Genomic DNA, 25,050 nt, shown 5'->3' on the forward strand with positions numbered 1-25,050 from the left:
ATCTAGCTGAATTTGCAGGAAGACTGAATGTTTGACAAAGAGTTTGATTACTAGTCCAAACAGACTGGCATGGCTTTCTTTTAGATTGTGTGAGAGAGGGTGTGAGAGCAGCTCAGTGAACTGGAAGCCTGTCACTTGATATCTGTGTCTACAAGTAAGAATTGGCATTTAAAATCACAATTCATTTGCATTGTTTGTAAAAGAGAAGCTCATACTGTCATGCAGCAGGACATTCTGTCTAAGATCTTCTTTTGTATTTGACAGAGGAAACTAAATAATACTGGTTTGGAATGATGGATGAACATTTCATTTATGCACACGCCTACACCTGTGCTGAGAGAGAGGAAAATAAGGAATCATTCTATAAAATAATTAAATGAGTACTTGGATTAACTTACCAAAGGATTTTTAAAGAATTCATATTTGGCATAGTTCTTCCTGAAGAGAAATTTGCTCTCGCTGGTCATGGATGCCTGCACTTGGACAACCAGCTCATGGTCTTCTAAACATCTTTCTATGGAATGATGGGGGGAAAGCAGAATCCAGTTAAAATGAGTCAGGTTCATTTAAATGCATAAATAAAATGATCTGAATCAGTGGAAATTATGAAAAAAAGAAAATGCATATTTGTTACCAAAGACTGAAATTTGATGTAATATTTGCATCTTGAATGACATCATTGTCTGTTAGCATTCATCCAGGCAGACAAAAAATAAACAGGGTGAGCGATCACAGCAGCATGAAAAGAGAGTTTGTCTTGAGAGAGATGCCCCCACCGCTCTCTCTCTCTCCCCCACACCCCGTTCAGTTTAACCAGTACAGGGACTTACTGACTAACAAACCTTCCATCTGGTCTATGCATGAATTTATTCTCTCTGGCTTAGTAATTACTTTCTCTTTCTCAAATGCTCTCTCTTATGATTTTGAAGGATGAGATGTATAAAGTGGTAACTTGCAATTGTTATCTTTTAGAATCTATTTCAATTTATATTATTATAATCCTTGAAAATAACTTTCTTTGGGGGGCCTGTGTAGCTCAGCAAGTAAAGACGCTGACTACCACACTTGGAGTCGAGAGCTGGAATCCAGGGCGTGTTGAGTGAATCCAGTCAGGCTTCCTAAGCAGCATTGGTCCGGTTGCTAGGGTGGGTAAAGTCAAGTTGGGTTAACCTCCTCAGGGTTGCTATAATGTGGTTCTCGCTCTCAGTGGGGAGCATGATGAGTTGTGCACGGAGAATAGCGTGAAGCCTCCACATGCACTATGTTTCTGTGGTAGCGCGCTCAACAAGCCACGTGATAAGATGCATTAACTAACGTCTCAGATGCAGAGGCAACTGAGATTTGTCCTCTGTCACCCAGATTGAGGCGAGTCACTATGCCAGCATGAGGACCTAGAGTACATTGGTAATTGGGCATTCCAATTTCGGGAGGAAAAAAATAACTTTCATTGGTGTAACCTGATGTAGTCAGATTGATTCACTCATTAAATATGATTTTTGAATATAAACAAGCTATTCATTTAGATGATACAGTACATGAAGCACATTTTAGGTTACCTGACAACATTTTTATAATGTAGTGTAAAACTGGTCATGAGCAATCAAAAACTGCCCCTGAACTCTTGCATGGACACATGTTTCTCATCCAACTGTGAGTCAGTCAGAAAGCTTGTTTGGCAACAGGAAGCTATAGGGGGTAGGGTCATACAACAACTCAACCTAACAAACACCCACAGAAATATACACAGAGAGAGTGAGGTAACAGCTTAATAAACTGGATTTCTTGAAGTCAAAAATATTCTTCAATATGACCTGACTACTAGGGATGCACCGAAATTTCAGCAACTGAAAATATTTCGGTTTGGCCAAAATACTTTTGGAAGGCCGAAACCATTGACCGAAACAGTGATGTTTAATTAGCGTTTCTCAGATGACGTGTTTTGACCGTGTCAGCCTGTACTCCATTTCGTGCACACAATGTGGTTAAGCTGAAACAGGTAAACATGTCTGCAGTGTGGATGCACTTCACCGTGACAAAAAAGGATTCTTAAGTATTAATATGTAAAATTTGTTCGGCTGAAATATCGAGAGGCAGCACGTTGCCGAAGAACTTTAGTATGACCAGTTTGATTTATCACCTGAGAACACGACACCCTGAACAGCATACAGAGTTCACCAAAACAACAATGGCAAAGAAAAATCTCCCCTGGCAAAACACACTATTGCATCGCTACTGTTTTACTTGATCCGCGATACAATGACCATTGTTTTGATTCTGGTATAAAGCAGCGGGCACACTAAATGATCAAAACTTAAATTGATTTGATGGAGACCAAAGACATGAGACTCAGTGGACTGCCGGTTGAGGATAATGGATACGGTGCGCACAACAAAGAGTCCGATGTTCAAAAAGGCTCGTACAATGGATGAGGTGTGAACACCACCAATGTTGTATGACATGTTCGACGAGATCATAAAAGAGAGCAACCCAAATACCAAACTGACTCTGAGTGCTACCGCGTAACAATTTGATTGTTATATTGCGGAACCCCCCCATCCCAAGAAGCGATAGCACTCTTGCGTATTGGAAGGCAAATCAAGGCCGCTTCCCACACATGGCATGCAGATATTTGTCGGCCCCCAGGACAAGCGTAGGTCATGAGATATTGTTTAGTGCAGCATCTCATGTCATTGATGAGAAAAGGAACCACCTCTCCAGTGAGTTTGTTTGGCCAAAAAACTGAAGATTTCATTCAAAGTTGTACACTACAATCTTCAAAGACAAAAGACAACTGGCTGTAACAAGGACAGAAAGAGATGTGGAAGGTCAGATGTACAACTAAATAAGAGGATAAGTACATCAGGGTCTCTAGTTTGAGAAATAGACACCTCACATGTCCTCAGCTGACAGCTTCATTGAATTCTACCCACTCAACACCAGTTTCATGTACAACAGTAAAAAGAAGACTCAGGGGTGCAGGTCTTATGGGAAGAATTGCAAAGAAAAGCCACTTTTGAAACAGAAAAACAAAAAGAAAAGTTTCAACTTTCAACTTCAACTTCAACTTTGAAGAGTGTTCTGGATCTTAACCCCACTGAGGTTTTGTGGGATCAGATAGACTGTAAGGTGCGTGAGAAGTGCCCGACAAGACAGCCACATCTATGACAAGTGCTACAGGAAGTGTGGGGTGAAAGGTCACCTGAGTATCTGGACAAACTGACAGCTAGAATGCCAAAGATTTGCAAAGCTGTCATTGCTGCACATGGAGGATTTTTTGATGAAAAATCTTTGAAGTAATTTAAGTAATTTGTTTTTATTGTAATAGAAATGTTTCACATTATTAATGTCCTGTTGTGATCAGTTGAATTACACTTTCGTGAATAAAAGTAACAATTTATTTACATAAGAGCAAAATCTGTACATTATTCCTAACTTTTGGTTGCCAATGTATGCTACTAAAGTGTAGTTGCAAATTAAAATTGAGGAAAAAAAAATTGTTTCTGATTTTTAAGAAGATTTGATGAATCAAGGCTGAATGCACTTGTAATCACCCAATTCATTTGGTATCAACTTGATTCTTTAAACATAAAACTCTCCTGTCTCTACTTTTTCTCTAGTCACTGTATCTAGAAAGCATAAAACATTTTCACCCTAGCATCCACAGTCGCAACAATTTTGTATATGTGTATCAATTTATGTGTACTTTAATCCACTTTCCGACACAGATCAGTTTATGACTTTTTCCCCACAACACATCCATCTTGCACTGACACTGGAGATAGAGCAGCACTCTGGAGTGACGAGCTTTTCCATCATCCTGCCGTTCAATATTTGCCTTCATAAAGAGGGAGTCCGGCATTGCAGAGAGATGATGTCATGCTTTTGCTCAGCTGCATTTCACACTATTCTAGCAAGTGGATCTGTAACAAACGGACATGCTTTAACATTTTAAAAGCAGCCTGTTTAGAATATAAAATAATACCATATCTTCAGAAGTGATATGATAGGTGTGGGTGAGAAACAGATCAATATTTAAGTCTTAGAGTTTAGAGCTAGAAATTCTTCTCCCTGTCCAGTAGGGGGCATATGCATGAAGAATGTGAAACACCAAAAACACAAGAAGAAGAATGTGAAAGTTAAAGTGGAGATTGACTGAGCAGGGAGGAGAATTTATAGTAAAAATGGACTTAAATATTGATCTGTTTCTCAAGCGCAGTTATCATATATCTTCTGAAGACATGGATTTAACCACTGGAGTCTTATGGATTACTTTTATGCTGACTTATGTGAATTTTGGTGCTTCAAAATGTTGGCACCCATTCACTTGCATTGGATGGACCTACAGAGATTATTCTTCTAAAAACGTTCTTCTGCTGAAGAAGGAAAGTCATACACATCCAGAATGGCATGAGGGTGAGTAAATAATGCAAATGTTTATTTTTGGGTGAACTGTCTCTTTAAGGCTAAAGTATACTTTGGGTGTCCATGATGCGGATCGCTCTGTGTGAGCAATATTCGACCAATATTCAAGCAACTTAATTCTCAAATATAACATGAAATATATTAAAACTTTTTAATTGTATTTATTTAAAAAAAAAAGAAAATCCAATAGGCTCAAATATTGGAGGGGGCATGTGCCCCCTCAACTTGTATGAGGCTTCTGTCAAACACACCAACACAAAAGCTACTTTTCGGAATTTGGGATTTATGTAAGGCAAGCTCAGATGTAAATGCTCTCATTTTACACACTCATTGGGAAACTGAAAGTAAAAGTGTACGCTGAAAGAAAAAGATAAAGAGACAGTGGGGGCAGATGATGTAGAAAAAGAGAGCAGGATGTCCTTTGAAAATAAAAAGGAAACGGGAGTTATCGTTTGCCAAACAAAACAAATAGTGGGAATGAAAAAGCTATCCTGTCCAGACCACGTACTCAGACAGCTGAACTTCCTGTGCGGCTCGTTGCCCTGGACTGACTTCAACTCGACAAAGCGCTACTCTACTCCCGTGCCGCTAGCGAGCTTCACGTTTACGCCACAGGTTATTCAAGGTATCCAATTAGCACACAGCATGCGCTAGGCTAGAGATTTTCCCACAAAATGCATTTTCTGACAACAACCCTCAACATCAAAAAACCCACTGACCATGTTTGAGTTAAAAGAACTTTAAATTACTCTAAACCCGTGGCTCTCAACTGGCTAGTCTGTGTTTGTCCTGATAGGGTCGCAGACTATACACTAGATCCAAATTATAAAATGGAACAAACCATGTTGTGAATAGTTAGGATAGCAAAATATGCTTAGCAACATTTAAATGGGAGGAGAAAACACACCGATGTTGTTGACGTCAAAGGCAGTGTATACAATTACACTTTATAAAAAGATTTAATTGCGCAAATGCCATTATAATCGAAAAGCATGAACAAAACTAACATGACTCAAACTACATCAAATACAAGGTTGCTTAATATGATGAATAATGTGTTGTGTTTTATGAGGTGAATGATTGGCTTCTGGTAGCATTAACCAATATAGAAATTTTGTGCAATAATCAATTTTAGTACTTTGCTGGACTGACTTGACATCAAATGTAAAATCTGGCTCCTAAAGCAAAACAGGCTGAGAACCACTACTCAATAACAATTTAATACAATAATACTGCCGTGACAAATGCACAAATAAAGAAAAGTACGTTGAGGACGCTGACATGCTGTCTTACTGGTATCATGCATTTTTTTTCGATCTTTGACTTCGGTCTGATGTGCCACAAAGGGGGGGACTGAGGTTGGGAACCACTGTCTTTGTCACTGATAAATGGGTTTGGCTCAACTATGCTCAGATTCATTCTTTTTGCTGTAACTACAAAATACACACTAAAATCAACAACAAATTTTTTTTGTAGAGCAGTATGCATGCCATTGTACATTGCATAACTTTAACGTCACACCAGTTCTACTTCAGGAGAACCTAACTTCCTGTTATGTCTGTCTATGTGACGGGATTTCCCCTTGGCGACAGTTTATCAATTACCAACAGCCCAGGAACATGAAAGGATGAATCAAGGAAGTCTTCTTCTTTTACATGGTCATCATTGATTTCAGCTACAGTACAAAAGACCCTGTAATTACTGCATCTAAAGTGGTTGACACACACAGACACTCTAAAACAGCTCTATAAATCCACACACAGCCCTCTAGCCTACAAAACTAGCCTAGCTTACCGAGTCCCAAGGCTGGATAATGCTCCACAAGCGCCCAACTGTTATCGTCCACACAATGGTTTTTATAGACGAGAAACTGGCACAGGTCTCGCGCCGTCTTGTCGGCAGGGATCTCTACCATCTTTCCCATCCCATCCTCGCTGAAGATTTTTATGATCTGAAATAATGGAAAAACAGACGTTACTTAGTTTCGATGATAAGAATGAATTGAAACAGCATAAAATGTCAAGTACAGAGAAACACATGAAAAATTGTACTGCGTCACAGGGGAATTTTTATTTTCAAGTGTACAACAGAAATTAAATAAACATTAAATAGCAATACACAGCAACTTTTAGGCATAATGGCATTTTTATACAAAATATAATTTCTGAAACTTCATAAGCCTTTGACCTAGAGTGTAAAGCCATTAACACACAAAGTCTTTCCCCACACAAATTCCGGTCTAGACTACATCTTTGCTAATACAAGGATGAAAAATGGATGAAAATTGTGGAAAATTTGAAATAGTTTGGTGCTAGGCACTGCGTCACGTGTCATTGTGTCCCCCCACTCACACTGTAGCGTTTCTCGAAAATTCTCTACTCTCATTTGAAACATCACATTTTGCATTCTTTCAGTTCAAATCTTTCGTATATTATGCATCCAGCACACTTAAGCCCATAACACGCATGTTTTGAACCCAGTCACACCAACGTTTAAAGCTTTTCCATCTTTTCCACCTCGTACAAGGCATTTACTCTCTAAATTCTACAATTCACACTCAAACTGTTGTAACCGTGCCCACCGTGGTCTAGTTTAGATTTCTGTTTCATTCTGTAGGTTCTATTTTTCACCCCTTTCCTCCAGACATAAACCAACTCTGGAAGAGCCACTCTGAAGTACCCCGAAGGAGCAATCTTACCTCCCCAGGCCTGAGCAGGCAGCAGTCAGGAGAACACGATGGCATTTTCTCCAGCAGCCTGTGTTCTCCATACAATAAGAGACGAACCCACTCTCTGAACGTCTTTACGAGAGAAAAAAATTGACCAAAAAAAAAGGGAGATATGGCAGGTCCGAAGCTTTGCAGCTCCTCGCTGTCAGTACTTAAACGTATTCTACCTGTCACGCAATCTCTGTGTTTCTCTCTCTTCCTAGCTCTGGCGCAGGACACAGCATGCAGATGGCACTGTTTCCAGCTTGGCAGACAACTTCTCTCTGTTCCCCTCACAAAGGGTTACAGCCACAGGCTTTTAGGTAGTGAATCAAACCACACTTCCCTAACCAATCGTAGGGCTAGCTCAAGCTGATGTAATCATTCCCACACAGGCACAGACGCACACACCCCTCGTCAGACACACATACACATACGCGCAGTAATATGCACGCATAGCCTTAACTTTTCTTTAACCCCCCCAACTCCTTCTACATAGCTTTGGTTTCTTTTTGTGCAGCTCGTTTTTACCAGGTCATTATTTTCCTCTGAAGTGGAAAAAAGGTGATAGGAGTGATAGAAACGCTGTCTCAACCTTAATCTTCCAGAGTCTTGAACAAGTTTCAAGTGAGGACTTGTTGAAAGTTTGCCTTACTGTCAAAAGCCCAGCTTTTAAGTTGGTATTTTGAAGCCAGAATCTGCTCTCACAACAGGGCAAGACTCATTACAACTGAAATGAAACAAATGCCAGCACTTGAGACCCCTCTCGCTAGCAACACCCCCCCCACACACACACACACACCCCAGCCAAACTTTATGCCAACATTCCTCCACTAGACCCAAGGAAAAAAAGCAAAAACTTAATTTGTGATCGTCAAAAAAGTTTTGTACACTCAAACCCCAAAACACACACACACACACACACACACACACACACACACACATGTTGTGTTTCCATGTTTTATGGGGACTTTCCATAGACATAATGGTTTTTATACTGTACAAACTTTATATTCTATCCCCTAAACCTAACCCTACCCCTAAACCTAACCCTCACAGAAAACTTTCTGCATTTTTACATTTTCAATAAACATAATTTAGTATGATTTATAAGCTGTTTTCCTCATGGGGACCGACAAAATGTCCCCACAAGGTCAAAAATTTCGGGTTTTACTATCCTTATGGGGACATTTGGTCCCCACAAAGTGATAAATACACGCTCACACACACACACACACACACACACACACACACACACACAAACAAGGACTCAGATGCAAACTTTCAGACAGCTAATTCAACAGAAGACTGACACAAAGAGGCTACGCCCCACCCTTTCCATCTTCATTTCTGTGGAACTTAACAGCGTCTTTTCTTCTTTAATGAAGCCACGGTTTCAACTCAATCTGTCCATTTTGACACATGCACGCATATCTGCCTGGCCAGCCATGCTAAAATTAACTTTCTGTGACCACAGGAAGCTGGACAGAAAGGATGACTCAAACCCTTTCAATCCTTTAGGACACTATTTCAGTTATGGGGTAGGGAGGAGAGAGAGAGAGAAAGAGAGGGGAAGTCGGGATCGAGGGCTTTAGGGAGTACTGGAAGCAGGCCAGAAGAAAGAGTCAGTAGGGGTCGTAACATAAAAGGTATGCAAACTCTCCAGTTCTCCAGCTGGCTTGGCTACTCCTCCTATTCTCCTCCTCCTCCTCTCTTTCACTCATCACTCTAGCATTTAGAGCAGTCAGTGGGGAGAACACAGGGTCACATATGTGCTCACACCATCTCATACCGCCATAAGCTACAGCCGTATCATGCGACGTACAGTGCATCCATCATTAACCTACTGACCCGTATTATCACATGTCGTCTGGGAAATAATCTGTCAGTAGATGGTTCAGAATGGTTTAAAGGCAAGACTTCAGTGGTCAGTCCTTTTATTTAATTATTTTGGGACTTTTGCCATATTTATCGCTGTCAGGAGCATAGCAACCCTTCTACATGTCATGTGCATGAGGTGTAATATGTAAACATCTAAATTGACTGGATTCACTGAAATTAAAAATATTATTAAATACAACATTGTCAACCTGACAACACTGTGAAAAATGTGTCATTTTTAAAGGAATATTCCGGGTTCAATACAAGTTAAGCTCAATTGACAGCATTTGTGGCAAAAAATCATTTAGACTCTTCCCTCCATTTCTTTGAAAAAGCAAAAATCGAGGCAAATTTTTGGAGAATTTAAAGGCAAAAATTTGAAGCTTTTTTTTGTTAAAACTCATGTATTATTTGAGCTGCAAATTTGTTTGAATAGTCGTTTTTACAGTTAGTTTAGTGTTTATTGACATTGCATTGTCAAGGCAACAAAGTTGTAAAATTGGCTATAACTTTACACAGAAAAGGTTAGTAAGTGATTTTATCACACTAAAATTTTATTAGAACTCATATCCTTTATGTCTTGTTGTTATACTTTTGAAATATTGAGTATTTGAACATTTATGGATTGGTCCCATTCACTTCCATTGTAAGTGCCTCTCTCACTGGAACCCAGATGTCTGCTTTGGAGGTGCATTGGTGATCAATATTATGCCGCAAATGCATAATATGCAATTGCAAATGCAATTAACAGATCTGTGTCACATGTGGGGGGAAACAGATTTGGGCCACATTCAGCTGCAGAGTGGACTTAGCTAGTGTATATTTCAATGTTTATGGACTGGCTAAATTCACTTCTATTGTAAGTGCTTATTGTAACATTTATAAATGAGGGACGAGTCGAAATAATTTCTTATGGTAATCAACATTATGCCACAAATGTTGCTCATTGAGCTTAACTTGTATTGAACCCGGAGCATGAAGCAAGTTTTTGAGTAAATAATGACTTAAATGATCACCTGTTCCTCACATGCATTGGAATATAAGTCAAACCACCTTTTTGGAGCTTTACAGCCCTTGGTCACTATACGCTTTTGTTGTATGAAAACTAGCAGCGTGAACATTCTTCAAAACATCTCCTTTTCTAAAATGGCACATGGGTTTGGAACAACATGAGTAAATCAGTACAGAGTGTCTTTTGGTGAACTATTTCTTTCAAGTGTTGTAGCACATACGCTACACACCAGACCATGAGTCCAACAAGTGTTTGTTTCTAAAAATGTGAGGGCACTTTTTCCATTGCAAATCTGGAAATCATTTGGATTTAAATCCATATCTCGTATTTTGTAAGAAAAACAAAGCTTAGCGAGCAATCAGACAGCTATGAGCACAAATGACTGCAACAGTCCAACAGCCTTGAGCGGTTTCTGAAGAACCGTCCCTCCCAAAAAACACATATTAAGTTACATAAGACAATTATATTGTCACGCAGGAGCTTATTTCCCATCAGTGCTGAAAAAGCACACTGCGAGAATTAATGTCTTCAGGTTATTATTTCATAAGTCGAAGAAATGGTCATACTACATTGTGAAAGAATGGGCACTACCGAAGCCAACATGCAATACCTAATTTTCCAGTCATTAATTAAAGCTGTTAGTGGAAAGGAATGGTGTTAACTTTCAGTTCCAGGGTAAGACCCACACTTCCTGTCTTTCCTGTTTCCAGTGTGCTCATGTCTCTGATTCACACAGTGTGAATAGCCAACTCTATTTCAGTTGGTCGGATGTGTCCGTGCCTTATAATCTAAGACCAGATTTGGGTGTTTCTTCAACGGAGGGCACTTTTGTTTCTATTTGTTATGTTAAGGTCACATCTTAGAAACTTCCAATGACTTCATCATTTATGCTACATTTAAAATGCCATTTATGTACAGATTTTATTGTTTTACCCTGGTCCCTGAGCCAGGCCTTTAATCCTAAAATATGAAAATGAAATCAAATAAACAAAACATTTCAATAATTATTGTGTTAAAATTACAAAAGTTATTGTGTCCAATCAAGCTGTAATTTTGTCAAATTATGCTAGTGTAAACTATCCACAGTTGGACATTTTAGCAGACTAGTGAGTGTGTGAAAATTGTGTTTAAGGGATTTTCATTTCTAAAAGTCCACAAGGTTAAAAGTCCTTTGGACCCATGGGTGAACTTGATGTGAATTCAAGTTCTCATTGCAAGGAAGTACAGAAACTTCTGACAGACTGTGACAGACTCACTGACCATGAGGATATGGAGTTTTCCATCATCACTTCTTAAAACTTTCCGCAATTACTTACATTCATGGGTCTAAGTATAAAGGAAACATAGATAGTCTCTGGTAACTGTAACATGAAAGTATTTCCAGAGGGTGGAAAGATAAAGTCTGGCTTTTTGTTACATAATCCTACACAAGGAGGCTTATGCCCACAGATTTTATGCAAAGATCTAAAAGGAATTAAACAGTTGATTTACTTTTTGTCAGCATCAATTATGTTCAAAACAGTTGCTTTAATACCAGTACATAATTTTGTTACTTGCAAATACCAAACTAGGCTAAAATTTGCTATTTGTCGTTCCAAACCTATGTAATCACCTGCAGGTTATTCCAAAGGGCTCACATCATTTTTTTGTTATCTCAACAAAAACATGTTGTGTAGAAATAACCTAGTTGAATTGGGTAAACCCAACAAAGCTAGATGTGTCAGTGTAACTCAAAAAATATATGAAATGTTTTTATGTACTAACTAGTGAAAGTGAATGTTTGCATGCTAAATATTTAAATCAGTCAGCCTGGAAAGAAAACTCATTGTTGAAAGATTTTGTACTAGAAAAAAAAAGTACCATTTTTTTTACCATCTAATTTACAGGGTTCTTTCAGTAAATTATCTGATAAACAATGTGTTCAGATGAAGCATGAAAAAAAAAATCTGGTTCAACAGGATGACCTCAAAATTCTTCAGAAAATGCCATTGTCATCACTGGCCCTGTGACCCTATAATTCTCCACTGGCCCAGAAATGTATTGACTGTAAGTCATCTATTGATGAGCATGACAGCACCCCCTCCCCCTCCTCCCCTCTGGTTTACAAGTGCCTTTTTAATGACCGGACTTCTCTGAGCTGTAGTGTGGCCCGGGCTAAGGCCTGACTTCCCTCTAATAAGACAGAGAGACAAAACCCAGAGCAACAATCGTAGGGCTCAAAAAACCATGTTTCATTTTCTACACAAATGTCACTAAAGGCGGCCATGGGACACTAGCTAGCCCCTTAATCACTCCTGCCTGCCTTGCAAACGTTGCTGATTCATGATTTAAGCAACAAATGCTCCTTGTTGACTAATTGTGTAAAATTAGGTCTAACTAATATGCAGCACCCCATTTATAATGGCCACCTTAAAGAGCACTATGTATTAGATATGTGACAGGGTGGTCGACTAATCAATTAGTCGTTCAACAACCAACAAGTCCATTAGTGGGTTTGAATACTAACATTCATATTTTTTTAGTGGTGGTGGTTTTAATGGGATTTTAGAATTAAATGAGAGACCCCACTTCTCAAAGGGCATTTTTGCATGATGATGTTGTGGTGTGCTTGAGTGAATAACAGACAGAACAGTAAAACACATTTTAAGTTTAGTCTTTTATGCACTACTGCTGTCACAGCAATTAAAGCACTGCTTCAACAGTGCATTTCAAGACGATCACTGTCAGACATTAAATCCTCTGCTGTGAGTAATGTCTCCAGTATTTGTGAGGTGTTGTGGAGAGATTAAAGTCTTTTGCTGATTCTGTCTGACACTGCTTAAATAAATAGTTGTGGTTAAAAAAAAGGTTTAAACTGATGCATGTCGTGAACTAGATGTTTTGTGCCCGATATTTTAAGAGTTATGCCATTTTCAATGCGCATCAAGGATCACCCGGAAGCTCATTCTGCATTCAGGATGTGCATAAGCAGTTTTGTGCATCCCTCTATAGGAGCATTTATTATTTCTTACATTGATTATACTGTGTAATAGCACATTATAGTTATTTAGCATATTTACAGTATTTGTTGAATATCCTTTAGTTATGCTGAAGTGCTGCACTTTGTGTCTGTATATCCCTCTGAAACACATCTGATCAGAGTCAAGTCACCATAACGGAGCTTAATTATACATGGGTTCCTTAACACCAGCTAGTATTTCAGACAACCCAACAACCAGTCGTTAGTACTTTTTTGGTAGTTTTGCACACCTCTAGTACAGGAAATACAGTTATAATAATGTAATAAAAGGAAAACATGACAGCAATTTGCCAAGAATCCAGTAAGGACATGCACCTACTGGAGTGGCAGTTTTGGCTCACTTGGTACCTTACTGACCTACAAAGTCAGAAAACCGTAACTGCACCATCAGTGAAACTGAGAAAAATGGCTGTGGAGATTATTGAATGTTCAGTTAATGGTGCTGGTTGCTTTCTCAATGTGCTATTAGTAGCACTACAGGGAAAGGTGATCTGATGCAAAAATATCTGATGCAAGAGTAAGCATGCCAGTAATTCGGCAGTTTAAGCTTGATTGCAGGGTACGTGAACTTTTGGAAGCTACATGTCGATTTCCTGAGTGATCATGTTGATTATAAAATAGTCTCACTCCGTTCTCTCTGAATCTGAGCATAGTTGAGCCAAACCCATCAGTCACAGGACAGAATGAGTTTGGTTATGACTGAATTTTGACAAAATATGTAGTTACTGCATTTTACCTATGCAGGACCATCTAGGTGTGATAATACATACCTAAAAGGGCATAACTTATTAACTTTATTGCAAGTCATGTATGTCTCAGTCTGGTGGTATAGTTTTTGTTTAGTGTGCAAGGTGACCCAAATTCAAATCCAAACTTTATCTATCTATCTATCTATCTATCTATCTATCTATCTATCTATATATATATATATATATATATATACATGCATACATACATACATACACACAGGTATCTGTCTGACAAAAAAAAAAAGAAAGGAAAGAAAGAAAGAAAGTCATACTAGTTCGGAGCAACATGAGGGAGGGTAGATGATGCCAGAATATCTGGTTTGAAGCAAATTATCTGTGGAAGTTGTGACTTGATTGGACTGACCAAATTTAGACAGTCAGTGTCAATAACAGCCTGATCTCATGAAAATAATGTGACCATGGCCACATTTTTGCAAACCAATATTATATTCTGTATTACACAAATGGCTGCAATGTCATAATCAAAGGTTTTTAAGGTGAATTTTTTTTATTTTAAAGTGAGTAAAACCAAAGTCTTTCTAGCAAGTCAGTCCACTGGCGGCCATCTTTGGAACGCTCTCAGGAAGCTATTTCTAGTTGGTCAAGATTAGGATCAAAGGACATATTTCAAATCAGCAGTAAAATCTGACAACACTGGAATCATAAAATGTGCTTCTTTACCTCAGATTTCATCAAAAAGCACAATCATCCAGGCTTGTATAGCTAATGTGCATGCGCATTCTCAAATTGATTGACAGGCGATGTCTGTATCTAAAAGGTGATTGGTTTATTTAGCTGAAAGGCGGGACTTCCTTTCTAAATCCATTGACCATTGGGCGTTCCCATTTCTCCTATTAATTTGAATAGAAGTGGCTCTGCTAAATTGTCTCTGATAAAATGTACTTCCTAAACCTAAAACTTTTAACCAGAACCTAACCTATTGTGTTATAAATCAAATGAAAGGTGAACAAAGCAGACATCCTTGTGACATGAAAAGCAAATTTTCTGATTCAACCACATCATTTTGTGTCCCTTCTATGTAACTTTTATTTTAAGTGTCAGCTTGCATTCAGAGTCCGAAGTCCATCAAACGCCAATCAGGTGAGCTATCACGGAAGCTAATCATACTGGAATTAGTGGTAGGTGGGTCTGTAATCCAAGCGTTAAACTGTGTTGTTTTTCAAATTATACGTTAGAGTGTTTCGATATCATAACATGGCAAAGTGTGAGCAATAAAGTGAAAAAGTAAATGTTTATAAAGTAATAATCAGCTGTTGTACTCGTGATTTGTGTGAAAGTAAATTAAACACACAGTTGTTGCAGTGCCTCTAGTGTTAATTTCACCAAGAAACTGTGGCAGAACGTAGAATTTGGCACGTAAAACTCAGTTTTACTGAGTTTTGCTGTTATAGTAATGTTCATTCTTTGAGACTAGGAACTACAATAAATGTGCAACTTAAATATCAAACAAGTGTCACCATCAGCATTTGCTTTTGGGTAATACTAACAAATGTTAAAGTGATTATATTGATGTCTTCTGTCTATTGTGGCAAAGCCTGCATTCTTGACTTGGACACTCCTATCACATGGCACAACTCCAGAAATGTAACTACGACCATATGATTAACCTTGAGCTAAAATAACCTAGCGCTGCCTTATGGTTGCTGTGCAGACTCTGGTGGGCCAAAAAAGTGCTGAGTTTGCTTTACAGCTCTGACTGTAGTCTTCACCACACTGAGGTTTCCATGAACCTCAGAAACAACTCATTATCATTATCAAAACACCCTCACACAGACGATGAGAGAGAGAGAAAGAGTGAGAAAGAAAGAACGTCTTACAGTTTTATATGGTTAACAGATCATTAATAATCATTAAAAATGTCTTGAAATTTTCATTAGTACACTTCATGTTGTCACAGATTTATATATTTTTAAATGTCTCCAATCTAGTCCATACTTGAATCAACTAATGAACTACTGATGAAGTATGATATAGTATTTGTTCATGACTTACAATTTAAAGAAAAACAATTTAATGAACACAGCTATATAGACCCATAACTTCCCAGACACTAAACCTTAAATCGCCCAGTTGATGTATTCTTTTGGCTAAAGCTTTCTTTTTCATCTGGGCCAGCTAGCAGAGGAACAGAGAGGCTATATATAGATCACACGAACACTATCAGTGTGCATAAATCCCTGTTGTCCAATCCTCTGGCCCTTTGTCTCGCTCTAAGCCACACACGTAGACACTAACAATCCACTCCTTAATGGACAGCCTTTCTAGCCTGTGGCATCCAACTGAGATCAAAACAAAGAAGAGCCAAATATTTTCACAATAGGAGCAGGGAGTTTGTGTCCTTGGGCGGCAGGAATTCTCATTCAGCCCAACAGCAGATCATTGTCTGTTTGGGGATGAAAACCCAGAACACAAGCGATGACATCATTACTTTTTCATTTAACAATCATTTGAGGACAATCAGCAATGTATCAGCTCTTCCCGTTCATTCCACCCAGAAGACGACTCTTCATAACAGCTGAACTTCAGGCCATTCACTCAAAGTACATAGCGAAACATGGCACAGATGATTTTAAATCTCGCAGTTAAAGGATTCAAATGGAATATGATAGATGCGCAATGAAATCTAGATTTGCTTGATGCATTCTTGGTGCAACAATAGACATGTATTAGCCATATCACCCAGTAATAATAATATTTGCGATAGACACGATTATAATGTTATATGCTTTTATTATTTACATTTAGCATTGTTTTTGTCCTGGCTGTCTGTGACCAATTTTCAGTCAGGACCCAACAGTTGAGAAACAATGCCTTAAGTAGCTTTCACATGACTCGTCAAGCACCACTTTGACCTCCACATGAAAAGAGTTGCACATAGCCTCACGCAAGGGGGCCATTTTATGAGTTTGTCTGGCAAGAAAGTGGGAGGTGGTCAAAGTAAACATTTGAAAACAAGTATTTGGACTTAGAGAATAAAGTCCTTGCAATTGCTTTAGAAAATAATACGAGAACTTGTTTACATTTAGTTCTGAAAATGTTCTTGGTGAATATAAATTAGCTTATACTTATATATAACAGTTTTTGTTGATGCTCGGAAACAAAAAGGTAAATAGCCTATTCAACCCTTTAAGTTTGGATGGGCTCGTGAGAAAATAATTATCAAAATATTAATAAATACAGTCTTGACCAACACAAATTAGGTATTTTTTTTTAAAGCTTTGAAGATTTTTTTTTTCAATTAACATATGCCTATAAGACCAAAACTTAACAAGTGCTTTGACATTTGCAGACAAATCAGAAGTGTGCCGCATTTTCACTTATAACTTCACGAAAAATAAACAGACCACACACAAAGTAATTGTATACATAGATCATTAGATAACATACATGAAGCATAATGTGCACACAGCCTCTGGCTATCTGGCATCTTACTATCTAGCAACAAACACGTTAGCATTCCTTGATCAGATAACATCATCAGAAATGCTGTAGCACCACGGAATCAGACTATGTTCAGACTACTCCAACCAGTGGTGATAGTCCTCCATAATTGGGCAAAGATTGTAATGGCATATGGCCACCATGACACAGACTTGATGACTCAAATCGCACAGAATGAAACTCTGTGTAACAGTATAAAGGAAAGGCAAGGAGGAGGCGGGAACCGGACGAAACATCAAAGTAATATTTGAATGAAAACTTGAACAAAAAACACAAACATAAAACGCACACAGCAGCTGTGTGTGGCTCGCTCTTCCCTGAACTGCTGCATCCGGCTCGGCCTTATCCCTCTCCGTGGCTGATTAGCCTGCTTGGGAGCCGGCCATGTGCACTCATAGCCCTGCCCCGCCTTCCTTCTCGTCACAAACTCTTTCTGATGAATATCATTACTAAAATAATTTATGCATGATATGCAAACTAGTCAGACATTTAATCAGACGTTTTTGGACACTAGAATAAATTATTTTGTAATGCTATCACTTTTGATTGCTTTGTCGTAAGTTTTGGCTGGCTTCCCCCCCCGCCATATCTGTCCCGCAGGTGTGATATTCGGATGTACCGATCCTGTGCAGGTGTTGTTACACATGGTCTGCCACCGCGAGGACGATCAGCTGAACTTCCTGTCTCCCTATCGCGCTCTCTTAGGAGTCTCACAGTACGGACATTGCAATTTATTGCCCTGGCCACATCTGCAGTCCTCATGCCTCCATGCAGCATGTCTAAGGCACGTTCACGCAGATGAGCAGGGACCCTGGGCATTTTCTTTTGGTGTTTTTTTGGTGAGTCAGTAGAAAGGACTCTTTAGTGTCCTAAGTTTTTATAACTGAGACCTTAATTGCCTACCGTCTGTAAGCTGTTAGTGTCTTAACAACCGTTCCACAGGTGCATGTTAATTAATTGTTTATGGTTCATTGAACAAGCATGGAAAACATTGTTCAAACCCTTTACAATAAAGATCTGTAAAGTTACATGGATTTTTACAAAATTATCTTTAAAATATAGTGTGTCCTGAATAGGGGACGTTTCTTTTTAGTTTACAACCATTTAAGTTTGGGTATGTCATTTCTTGGTTCAAACAGGGGGGTGCAAGTTAACAGAAAATGCATGAAAAAAATCCTGTTAAAAATTGCTTTATGAAATAGTTTAAAGATTTGTTGTTATCAGTTATATATGCACAGGCAGTGAAATTATTTGGTTGTGCTTTATTGAACAGATGATGAATTGAACAGGCTATGAAGCTATAAAACATTTAAAAAGACTGACTTGACTTGTTTAGGCACAACATCAATCACAGTGGTTTAAACGGTAATATATTTAATTAACCAACTTGTCAAAATCATGTTTGATGATGAGAAATTATAAATTGGCAAAGCAAATCCATTAACTTCAGATTAAGGCTGTTAATTCAACATGTTATTTCAGTAAAATTAATTACAGCAAATATAGCGCAGTACAAAATAAAATAAAAATTAAATGTAATAATGCAAGTCTGCAGTCAGCCCAGCCTCAGGTGCTACTACAAGCAACACACCTCGCCAAACCACAAAAGGTTTGACTAAGAGCAGGAGCCATTCACACAAGACATGTTCTTGCATTCAAAAACAGCATGATGAAATGTAAAAGATGGAATATAATGTCCTTCTGCATGCGTACATGTGTGTATTTTAATGTCTATTCTATATTTGAATGCCAGAATAAAGTAATGTTTCTGAATTTTCTTTGAGGGGGTTTCTCAGCAAATACTGTTGTATGCGATCATCTGAGTAAGTTAATCTTGTAGTCAATTTGATATTTTTTTAACAATTGATTGGCAGACCTGCTTTAGACACAATACGTTCTCCAAATAAACATTTTTATATTTACTGGCCAAGTATTTAGCATGGGTATCATATGGGCTCACTGCGTTTTCTCCAAGGATAAAACAGTTAACCTCTTGACTTTGATATAGCTGAACCTCATTGAAGGGCCCAGCTCAAAATCTCAATGTTTGAAACTGAAAAGCACTGCTCTAAACCATCAGTAACTGGAACATGTGGATTTTGGATGGGGTGACTGGAACTGACTAGAATGAGGAATGAGGCCAGCAGAAGAATTAGGCCAAAAGTGAAAGTGCTTTCACATTTAAGACATTGATTTCTGTACAGTACAGTTCACTCTGCCTCGCTGGGTCTTCATAATGAGGTTCGTCTGGGCGGCTGCCAACTTTTGCTTTCTCCTCCTCCATTTTGCTCGTTTTTTCTGGACATAATTACAGCTGCAAAATTAAGTCGGCTGCCAGTTCGCATTTCCTATTGAAAAAGTTTGCGTGCTGGCAAAGAAGGAGGTAGCACATTTTGACCTTTTCTGCTTTTTCTTTTTCTCTCTCTCTGTCCTAGTTTCTTCATTTTTAAAGACAGGCATTCCTGCGCTCCAGATGAGAGCCAAAAGCTTGATGGCTACGTGCCATCTGTATGAACTACATGAATCCAGCTGCTCTGTGCCTGAGCTCCTCAGCTATAAGTCTTCAAAATGCTGACAAAGCAGTTCAGGGCAGTGTCACGGCACTCTGGTGAACGCGAAGGGTTAAAAACAACAAGGAAGATAGCCAGGAGCTGAAAGACATATTGCAGATATTATTTCTAAAACCACATGCTGCTCTAGTGTGGAGCTTTCAGTCAAGCTAGATTGATTTAATGTGCTTGTTAACACAAATGGAAGCCATTTTTCAAGCATATTTCATATTTCTCTTTTTTCTTTCTAAATAGTTTCTCTTATCCCAGCTTAATATGTAGAGACATCTATAAGTAAGCCATTTATACAGTGGCCCCACTTAAGCAGGCATTAATATCAGTGCAACAGATAACAAAATATCAAAGAAAGTGGGCTTTATTTTGAAGTAAGGGAGCACACTTGCAGAGCAAACTTGTCACAAAAAGAAGTTTGTTAGGTTTTAAATAATAAAATAGTACTTAAAAATGGTTAAAAATGAGTACAAAAGTATTTGGACACTTTCTGGTTGTCAAACGTTGTTAATGGGACACATGTGTGCACTTGAGAGGAACTGATTTCATATATCTACTTAAAATTACCTTGGGACCTTGGTTAAGAGTGACTGCAAAAATTGCTGAGAAAAGTGGAAATTTGTTATCTAATGCAATGGCATTCATACATTTTCGAAGTGTGATTTAAATGTCCAAATCATTTTTGGGGCCACCTTACTGTATGTTGATTGCCCTGAAAAATGTAAACCCCACGGTGGCACCTTTTTTTCTTATCTTCAACCAATGGGGTGAGTTCGGGGCTGAACTATCTGTTATATTACCAATAGCAGACAGCAGGAGTGTTCAGGAAACCTGTGTTTTTGCAATTTCATTTGTCATTGCTAGTAGTGCATCAATTACACATTTCACCTTAAAGTTCAGGATTAGTTTTCGATTCCGTATGCGATAGGGAATGATCTTTAAAACATCATTATAAGATTCTGAATATTCGGGGACAGATTATGGTCCTGCCAGGCCCCAGGTCACCAGCCTCATGGAAATCACTTCCCTCCACTGCCTCAACATATAGGAAGGAATTTTAAGCAAATATAGAAATGGCATGAAAGTCATGTCTCATTTTCCAGTATTATAGCATTATGTGATCACTCCTAATGCACTCTGACTGTCTAACTGAGCTGCACCGCAGACCACACTCATAGCAGCTCCAGAGGAACATATGAAGATTAACTGTTTCTGAAGGGCTTCATGCCAAACTCAGAATTTTGATAGTAAATGCAAAGCGCTCCAGTATAAACTTAACGATAAAGTAATGGCAAATATTCTTGGTTGTTGCAGGTTAATACAGGTAGTGTTAATGACAAGCAGTGATACAGGAGAGGATACACCCACTTATTCTATTACTGTGATGACATAACGAAGAAACCTATTTTCAAATACACGCAGAATCTAAAACTTTTTCCCTTCATGTGAAATAAGTGCTCATAGGTTTAATTGGAGAGCCTTAAAATAACATGTGAAAGTGCAGAATTTAGGACATTAATAATACATTTTTTAATCATAATTACTTGTATGAGAATTAATTAATTGTCAGCCAAATTTCATAATTGTGATAGAGTTCGAATCAAGGGTGTGCTGAGGGACTCCAGCCATGTCCTAAGCAACCAAATTGGCCCGGTTGCTAGGTAGGGTAACCTCCTCGTGGTCGCGATTAGTGGTTCTCACTCTCAATGGGGCGGATGGTAAATTGTGTGTGGATCACGGAGAGTAGCATGAGTCTCCACATGCTGTGAGTCTCTGTGGTGTCATCCACAATGAGCCACATGATAAGATGCATGATTGACTGTCTCAGAAGTGGAGGCAACGGAGACTTTTCCACTGCCACCCGGATTGAGGTGAGTAACCGCGCCACCACGAGGACCTACTAAGTAGTGGGAATTGGGCATTCCAAATTGGGAAGAAATGGGGAAAAAATAAATAAATAAAAATGTATAATTACAATTGCAAAGCAGGGACTTAATACATGACCAAAACACAGAGACACACATGCACACACTGGGCCTCATTCTTTAAACTTTAGTAAATATTGTCAAGGTCTCGGTGAGTCTGCTGGTTTGTTCCAGTTTGTCATTACCTGTTCTATCTGTTTTGTTCAGGTGTTGCTGGCTCACGTAATCAGCGTTTCCAAGGAAGCCTTGATTTTTTCCATGGTAACGCTGATCATTCCAGCTTGCGAACAAGTAGCACCTGATCGCTATTTGGTCCCTGACTATATTTACCTCACTCTGTTTCTGTTCGTCGCTCGATTGTTGTTTGAGTCCTGTTGCTTACCACTTGCTCCCTCTGCCCTAGTATACCCTGTTACGCATTCGGTGTATTGGTTACCAGTCAGCGCTGTGTGCGCCGGGATTGTGGTTTTCATCCTGCCTGTTGCCTTGCCTCCATTGACGTTTCTGCTGAGTTCCCCTCAATGATACCTCTCTACGCACACAAGCCTACGGACACACCATCCTTCTCCATGCTGCAGTCAGTGCCGGGGTTCCTCAAGCTTTACCAGCATTGCTGTGTTGTTAAATAAATATCAGATAATTGTCTCCACACTTGTATCTTTTGTCTCATCCTCCCTGACATATATGAGAAAATTGGGACTACTTTATGCGTCAAGTGGACCTTCCTGAAAAGTTCCTTTAACCGAAACTCTGTAAACTAATTAAGATGTGCATACTATGACAGTGTGCAGGCTTTTCTATTCTATTCCATTGTGTTGTTTATGCACCTGCCAGTCTTGTGTTTATTTATGGGTTTAACAGCATTAGCATTAACCATATGTTATCAACTGAGCACAATTTATCGATGCCTTGAATGAATTAGGAAATCTAAATTATAGAGCTCTTATCAAATGAAGAAACTGTTCAACCATTCACGTCAGCATCTTTGCATGATCTCTTCGCCTCCTGCCAAGAACTTATGTTGGAAAAATTATTTAAATGTATGAAGCAGAGTTGGAAATAAACTACAGGCTACCTTGAAGAAAAATGCAAGTATCAAAGAAACATTTTAAATGAATTTTGTGTGTGTGTGTGTGTGTGTGTATATATATATATATATATATATATATATATATATATATATACATATATATACACAGTACATATATACAACAGTTAGTTCCAGACGAGAGATGTTCCATGAGCACTGATGGTCTGACACCATCAGTGCTTGGACGCTTCACTGTGTGTGTATCACTCCGCTTGTGTTCATGCTGTTCTAAACTGAAGTGTAATAGTAGTGTATATGTGTTAAGAGTTACTGTATCAGTGTCTTTTACACATATATATATATATTTTTTTACATTACATATGTTTGCCAGACCCCCTTGATTGGCCTGGCTGTGTGGCATGGAGCATTGTCCTGCTGGAAAAACCAATCCTTATAGTTGGGGAACAGAATAAAGTTTTCTTCCAGGATAACCTTGTACATGGCTTGATTCATGCATCTTTACAAAGATGAATCTGTCCAATTCCAGCCTTGCTGAAGCAAACCCAGATCATCACCGATTATCTGGGGGTGCTTCAGAGATTCATGATTGATCTCAGTGATCTGGACTATGGCATGATTGTTGGTTCCAGATGGGCTGGTTTGAGTATTTCTGTAACTGCTGATCTCCTGCTGACAACAGTCTCTAGAATTTACTCTGAAAGGTGCCAAAAACAAAAAATATCCAGTGAGCAGCATTTCTGTGGATGGAAATGCCTTGTGATCAGAGAGGTCATCGGAGAATGACCAGACTGGTTTGAACTGACAGTAACTCTACAGTAACTCAGATAACCACTCATAGTAGCATCTCAGAATGCTACTATGAGATGTGTGCTGGCGCTATTTGGCGGCACAAGGGGGACCTACACAATATCAGGCAGGTGGTTTTAATGCTGTGGCTGATTGGCGTACATTATATAACAATTTCACTCATTCAATTATTAGTTAATATTTAATAGTAATTACTTATTTCATTTCACTTCTATGAGAATGTCATGGCCAATTTCCTGAAAGAACACAAATGTGCAGATGTCTTACACACGATTTACAAGTGGTCGGGAGCAGGTGTACATTTTATTCGTACCAACTAACATTTTGAAAATCCGAAAACTTTCATGCACTGCTAAAAATGTGTTCTGCTCATGTTTTATGAATGAGGCTTATTAAATACAGATATGCTAAAATACATAATTGTTTGCCACACATGAAATTGTATTATAGTATTATATACATTCTTAAATAAAATGAATTTTTTATTAGTTATAATTATTATGGTTTACAGGCCTCTGGATGCATGGCATAGTACTGAGAAACTGAGGAAGGGCCCAGGAGGCCCCAGGTAGTCAGAGGCCCCGGGGCACAGTCCCCATTGGCCCAGTTCATAATCCATCCGAGCACAAATTATATTTCCAGGTGACAAAGTTCAGTTAACCCCTGGCACAGTGGTCTCTGGGTCAGGGAATCAGGATGGGTGTTTTAAGGATCACTAGGGTCAGCAGACAGGGGTTTATAGCGGTACACCTTTGCAGGACAAGATTAGCAAATATCTTGGCTGGCAGTGTGTTGTCTAAGGCTTGTTTTAATTGGCATTTCTTCCGACAGAGCAGTTTAAATCACTGTTTTTGGTCACGGCTGTACTCAGCAGCCAGTAATCCAGGCAGGTTACAACTTGCTCAGTACAGTAAAGGATAAAATTGGCTCTTTGACTCTGGAGAGGCCTCAGACTAAACCACAGCCTGGCATGTCTCCAAGCCAGCATTTGTCAACAGCTCTGTTGTGACTGGTATCAGACCCAGCAGAGAGAAACAAATCCACTTGGCAGATTTTATGAACAGTAGCTTACCTTGATGTGCGAAGTGACACGTACACAAGCCAGCAGCTTAAATCACCTTGCACTACATCATGCCACGTGGGACTGGCAGTGTGAAGATGATAGAAACCAACAATCTGCAACACTCTGTGTTACAGTTGTTTACTGTTATGTGCTGTAATTTAGCTGGAATATAATTGAAACACCTGAGATGCATATATACCTGGAATATATTAGGAACATCTGAGATATTTCTTAGAAAAACCTTCTGGAATCCTACACATCATTTTCCTTGATCATTAATTCAAACTCAAATTTAGCATTCTAATCTCACATTTACCAGGCTATTATCATGTTTTTTTGGACATGGTACCATGGTAAAACCATGATATTCTATTAAATACTTTGAAGAACA

At 38.8% G+C, this 25,050-nt stretch overlaps 1 protein-coding gene across 4 annotated transcripts in view; it reads right to left on the reverse strand.

Moving 5' to 3' along the window:
- Positions 1-25,050, reverse strand: part of LOC127655796 (growth factor receptor-bound protein 10-like) — a 120,909-nt gene that overhangs the window by 13,051 nt on the left and 82,808 nt on the right. For 3 of the 4 annotated variants that reach the window (XM_052143773.1, XM_052143774.1, XM_052143772.1), the window contains exons 6-7: positions 6,217-6,373; positions 399-514 (exon numbers count right to left, since the gene is read on the reverse strand). In XM_052143773.1, coding sequence (XP_051999733.1) covers positions 399-514; positions 6,217-6,373 — 273 coding nt within the window. Of the gene's footprint in view, positions 1-398; positions 515-6,216; positions 6,374-7,120; positions 7,451-25,050 lie in introns of those variants that run through there. The other variant, XM_052143775.1, reaches the window with a different exon arrangement.

The sequence above is a fragment of the Xyrauchen texanus genome, chromosome 15, assembly GCF_025860055.1.
Source record: "Xyrauchen texanus isolate HMW12.3.18 chromosome 15, RBS_HiC_50CHRs, whole genome shotgun sequence".
In the NCBI taxonomy this organism is placed as follows: Eukaryota; Metazoa; Chordata; class Actinopteri; order Cypriniformes; family Catostomidae; genus Xyrauchen; species Xyrauchen texanus.